The sequence below is a fragment of the Hevea brasiliensis genome, chromosome 1 (genome assembly GCF_030052815.1).
Source record: "Hevea brasiliensis isolate MT/VB/25A 57/8 chromosome 1, ASM3005281v1, whole genome shotgun sequence".
Taxonomy (NCBI): domain Eukaryota; kingdom Viridiplantae; phylum Streptophyta; class Magnoliopsida; order Malpighiales; family Euphorbiaceae; genus Hevea; species Hevea brasiliensis.
In genome coordinates, this window is record NC_079493.1 from 121026685 (window position 1) to 121032684 (window position 6000).

Here is a 6000-nt window from a genome sequence, read left to right on the forward strand (position 1 = left end):
TCATCAATTAACAAATTATTTAAATCTTTTCATTTATATCTTACCAGTTTTAACTAATATATTTAATTTTATCAACTTGTCTAATAATTTTAATATTTTAATTAATTTTAACAAACTTCCTATTAAAAAAAAAATATAATAATTGAATAACTATTATCTTAATTTTATTTTTTTCTCTCTCTTTTTATTATACTTTTATTTCACATCTTTCTTATTATTTTATCTGGAATTTAAGGTGCAAGACATATAAAAAATTCAAATGTTTAAACATTAAATATTAATAAATAATATAACTAAAATAAATTTAATTATAACTTCCAAAACAATAATGTTTTTATTTGATTTATTTGAGAATAATTGCTAACCTAATAAAAAATTAAAATAATTGACTAATATTAATAACGTAAAAAGATATTTAAATTAGTTTTATTAATTAAATTATTTAATTAAGCTAATTACTAAAATTAAAATTGATATGAAAGTTTGGAATTAAATTAATAAAATTACAAAGTTTTACTAAAATTTGATAAACTCATTTTATATAGGTATTTTAGGGTAATTTTGCATTCATTTTGCCCTTTTTACTTTAGTAATTTTATACTTTTAGTGCTTATTTTAGTTAATTTGTTAATTTTAATTTCATTATATTTGATTTTTGAATTTTAATGTTTTTGATAGGTTTTAATAAGGTTTAAAGGCAAAAAGGTTTATATAGAAGAAATTCAAAGTTTTTGGAAGCTTAAAATAGTATGAAAAATGAAGAAAATTTACTTAAGGAAAAAGACCAGCCGAGATTTTCAATGGCTTCAACATGCCCCGTGTTGAAGGTCGTGTGAAGATAAGAGTCAGCCAGCAGGAATCCACATGAGGCATGTAGATTCAACACTGGGTCGTGTAAACAGAGATTTTGGAACAAAATACGCCGAAAATTTCAGGGACTTCAACATGCCCCGTGTAGCTAGTCGTGCAGAATCTAAAGGCTCCTTCTTCAAATTAACATGAGGCATGTTGCAAATAACTTATACCAACATGAGGCATGTGTGATGACGCTGGCAGATTTGCTGACATGGAAAAATTTTCTCTTTTCAAACATTTTACACCTTTTGTCTTTATCCCTTTAGAGACTATTTTTAGGTCAAACCTTGAGGGGATATATATAAGCATCATATTCTCATTTTTATCATAAGGACAAAGGGAGAGAAAAATCAAAGAAAGAGAGAAAGAGGGAATCATGCCATTTTCTGGAGGAAGGACACCTGCAGAGTGGCATTTCCAGCTTTTATTTTCAGAGATTTAGATTCTCTTCTTCTGGGTTCTTTTATTTTTAGTCTTATTTTCATATTTTCTTGCTCTATTTCATATATTCTACTTGTAAATACAAGCATGAGTGAGCAGATACTAAGATTTCAAAGTTGGGTGTAATGATTTAAGTTTTATTTGTGGATTTGGACTGGATTTAGACAGATTTTAATATATATAAGTCTTGATTCTTATCTTGTGTACTTATTTACATACCCATTGTTGGTACCCTTTGAGTTTTATTCTTAATCTTAGATTGAAGGACCAAGAGGTGAAAATCTATGATAGATAATCAAGATAATGAACTTAATCACTTAGTTTTAGAAATAAACTAGTGGGTTAAGAGGAATTTCAAGTTGATTAAAGTGCTTAAAGGGTTTGGTTAATTAAACATCGCATGAGAATAGGGTTTAGTTTTCTTTAAAACACTCTTTAGTTTGCTTGAAAGAGAAATTAAAGAAAATCAGAATCAACTTCCTTCAAACTTGTATTTTCCTTAATCTTGGTTTTGCCCATCCAAATCCCAATGAAATCTACTTCATGAACCTCAACTTTGGAATCAATTTTATGATTAATTAATTAAATCTTTAATTACTTGCTGAATTTTTTTTAGAAAATTAATATAGTACTTAGAAATTTAATTGCTCATTTTATTATAATTTCCTTACTTTTTCAATTAAATTTGCTGCATCGCTTACTCTACTTTTTGGCACATAATATTGATAGCCCAAATAATCGTGACTTTTATAGTTTGGTACTCAAACAATAAATTTCTGTGGGACAATATCTTTTATTTACTACTTGAACGACCCATATACTTGCGGAGTACGCATCAACTTTTTGGTGCCATTGTTGGGGATTTAATTTTGTTTTATATTAAACGATTGATTGTTTGGTTAATTTGGGCATTTTATTTTTTATTTTAATTTTTTTTCTTTATCATTTTACTTTGAGATTTTCTTGTTTGGTTTTTCAGGTACATATCTTTTATATGAGAAGAGCAAAAAGTGTAGAAATTGATTTAATTTTTTATCCTGAGATTGAAAAGACAGCTAAAGCTTTGAGAGTAGAGTCTAAAAATAGAAAAGCTGAACTCAGAATTCAAAGACAACAAGAGCAATAAGTGATAGAAGCTATGGCAAACAACAACAATAGATCAATTAAGGATTATGCTTTTCCTAGTTTTGAAGATTTTAGACCAAGTATTACAAGGCCTAGAGTGGAAGCAAACAACTTTGAGTTGAAGCCCTCACTTTGCCAAATGGTTCAACAATCACAGTTTGGGGGAGGTACTACTGAGAGTCCACATGTGCACCTTGCGCATTTTCTTGAGATTAGTGACATGCTGAAGATAAATGGAGTGTCAGATGATGCCATCCGGCTGAGATTATTTCCTTTTTCTTTGAAGGATTGTGCTAGGGAGTGGTTGCATTCATTACCTCTGGGTTCAATAACTACTTGGGATGAGTTGTCATGAGCTTTCTTGGCTCAATACTTTCCTCCTAGCAAAACTGCAAAATTGAGAAATATATTAACTTCTTTCAGACCAAGGGATGATGAGAGTCTCTATGAAGCATGGGAGAGATATAAGGATCTTCAAAGGAGAAGTCCACATCATGGAATCCCTAAATGGATGCTAGTTCAACATTTCTACAATTGTGTTTCTCCAGCAATTAGAAGTATAATTGATGCATCTTCAGGAGGTGATCTTATGGAGAAGTCAGAAGCTGAAACTTATTCAGCATTGGATAAAATTGCATACAACAATTATCAATGGAGCTGTGAAAGAAATGAAATGAAATGAAGAAGCCATCAGCTGGTGTATATGAGTTAGATGCCATGAGTATGTTTAATGCCAAATTTGATGCCTTAATGAGAAAATGGATAAGTTAAGCATGAAGGTTGATTCTTCAATTGGAGGATCTAGTCATATAGAAAATGTTGGTGCAGGAAATATGCATTGTATCAATGATTTTCCTTTCTATGGGCAAGAGTTTGGAAATGAGCAAGTTAATTTTGTTGGGAATTATAATTAGAAGTCAATTGGTAATCCTTTTTCGGCTACATATAATCCAGCATAGAAAAATCACCTTAACTTTTCTTGGGGAGGTCGACAAGGACAGCAGCAGCAAAATTATCAATAACTTCCTAATTTTCAGCAACAACAGCAAAATTTTCAGCAAAACAGAGTACCACTTGGATTTCCACCACAAAGGAATCAAAATGCACCTGTTCCATAACCACTAGTTCAGTTTTCGGACCAAGATTCAATTTTGAAATCTATGATGGAGAATTTCTTAACTGCTCAACAAAAATAAGGAGAAATGATTCAACAATTAACTTCAAGAATGGATCAGCTTGCCACTCATAACAGGATGTTGGAAAACCAAATAGCTCAACAAGCAAGTTCTTCTAGCAAAGTACAAGGAAAATTTCCAAGTCAGCCAGAGAATCCTAGAGAATATTGCAAGGCAATGATCCTAAGGAGTGGGAAAATTATGGGAGATGAAAAGAAAGATAAGGTAGAAGAGGAAAAGAAGAAAGAAAATGAAAACAAGAATGAATCTACTTCAAATCATGATGAAGTTAATGAGAAAGCAAACAAAAAGAAGGAAGTTGAAAAAGAAGAAGAGGAAAAGTATATGTCTCCACCACCATACAAGCCACAATTGTCATATCCTCAGAGGTTTCAGAAAGCAAAGCTAGATAAGCAGTTTGGGAAATTTTTGGAAGTTTTGAAGAAGTTATACATGAACATTCCATTTACAGATGCAATTTCTCAAATGCCCTCATATTCTAAGTTTTTGAAAGAAATTTTGTCAAATAAGAGGAGATTAGAAGATTATGAAACTGTGGCATTAACAGAGGAGTGTAGTGCTCTCTTATAGAATAAGCTTCTCCCAAGTTGAAGGATCTAGGAAGTTTCTCTGTTCCTTGTCACATTGGAGAGACAAGTATTGAAAAGGCATTGTGTGATCTTGGAGCTAGTGTAAGTTTGATGCCACTCTCCATTTGTGAAAAGTTGAAGGTAGGAGAATTGAAGCCCACCACCATTTCTTTGCAATTAGCTGATAGATCTATCAAATATCCAGTAGGAATTTTGGAGAATGTGCCATTGAAGGTCGGAAAATTTTTCATTCCTGTGGATTTTGTGATTCTTAAAATGGAAGAGGATATTCACATACCTATCATATTAGGAAGGCCATTTTTAGCCACAGCAGGGGCTATAATTGATGTGAAGAATGGTAGATTGATATTAAAAGTTGGAGAAGAGGAGGTGGAATTTAATTTGAATCAAACTTTGAACAAACATCATGAAGTTGACCCTTGTTTAAGAGCAGATGTTATTGATGAGATTGTGGAAGTAGAATTTAGGAAAAGATATCCTAAGGACCCTTTGGAGAATTGTTTGGTACATAGTAAATCAACAAAGGATGAAAATCCTGAAGTTGCAACTTTTGCTCAAATTTTGGAGGCTACTCAAGAAGTTGCAGGACAACAAGTTTTGCAAGTTGAAGAATTGAAACATGAAGTTGCACAACCACCCTTGCTAGATGAGAAGGAAGCACCATAGGTAGATCTCAAACCACTTCCATCTACATTAAGATATGCTTTTCTTGGATCAAATTTAACTTATCCTGTTATTATTAGTGCAAGTCTGAGTGATGTACAAGTTGAAAAATTGTTGAGAGACTTAAGAGCACATAGGAAAGTCATTGGTTACACCATTGATGATATCAAGGGTATAAGCGCTACCTTGTGTATGCATAGGATTCTTTTAGAAGATAATTTAAAGCCACTATAGAACATCAAAGAAGATTGAATCCTAATATGAAAGAAGTGGTGAAGAAAGAAGTCTAAAAATTGCTTGAAGCTGGGATCATTTATCCTATTTCTGACAATAGTTGGGTCAGCCCAGTTCATGTAGTCCCTAAGAAAGGAGGTGTGACTATTGTGAAAAATGAAAATAATGAGTTGATACCTACTAGAATTGTCACAGGAAGGAGGATGTGCATAGACTACAGGAAGCTTAATAGTGCCACTAGGAAAGAATATTTTTCCTTGCCTTTTATTGACCAAATGTTAGAAAGGTTAGCAAAACATTCATATTTTTGTTATTTGGATGGGTATTCTGGTTTTTTTCCAAATCCCAATACATCCTAGTGATCAAGAGAAAATCACATTTTCATGTCCATATGATACATTTGCATATAGAATGATGCCTTTTGACTTATGTAATGCACTAGCTATTTTCAGCGGTGTATGATGGCCATTTTCTCTGATTTTATTGAGGAAATTATGAAAGTTTTTGTGGATGATTTTTCTGTATATGGTTTTTCTTTTGATAATTATTTATCTAACCTCTCTAAAGTGCTTAAAAGATGTGAAGAAACAGATTTGGTGCTAAATTGGGAGAAATGTGATTTTATGGTGCAAGAAGACATTGTTCTTGGACATTTGGTGTCACATAGAGGAATTGAAGTGGACAAGGCCAAAGTTAAAATGATAGAGAAGATGCCTCCACCAACTTCAGTGAAGGGAATTAGAAGTTTTCTTGGGCATGCTGATTTCTATCAGTGATTTATAAAGGATTTTTCAAAAATTGCTAAACCTCTTACAAATTTGTTAAATCATGATGTTTCTTTTAATTTTGATCAAGCTTGTTTTGATTCTTTTAACAGGTTGAAGGAAGCTTTAACA

General features: G+C 32.0%; 1 protein-coding gene and 1 non-coding gene across 2 annotated transcripts; one reads left to right on the top strand and one right to left on the bottom strand.

Annotated features, from left to right (window-relative positions):
- Positions 1–2815: 2815 nt before the first annotated feature.
- LOC131169480 (small nucleolar RNA R71) lies at positions 2816–2922 on the bottom strand. The gene has a single exon (XR_009140422.1). It is a non-coding gene; the product is annotated as a small nucleolar RNA R71 (small nucleolar RNA).
- A 725-nt stretch (positions 2923–3647) lies between these two features.
- On the top strand, positions 3648–4187 carry LOC131183820 (uncharacterized). Its single transcript, XM_058154491.1, has one exon. It carries the CDS (start codon positions 3648–3650, stop codon positions 4185–4187), a length of 540 nt encoding a protein of 179 aa, XP_058010474.1.
- Positions 4188–6000: the final 1813 nt, after the last annotated feature.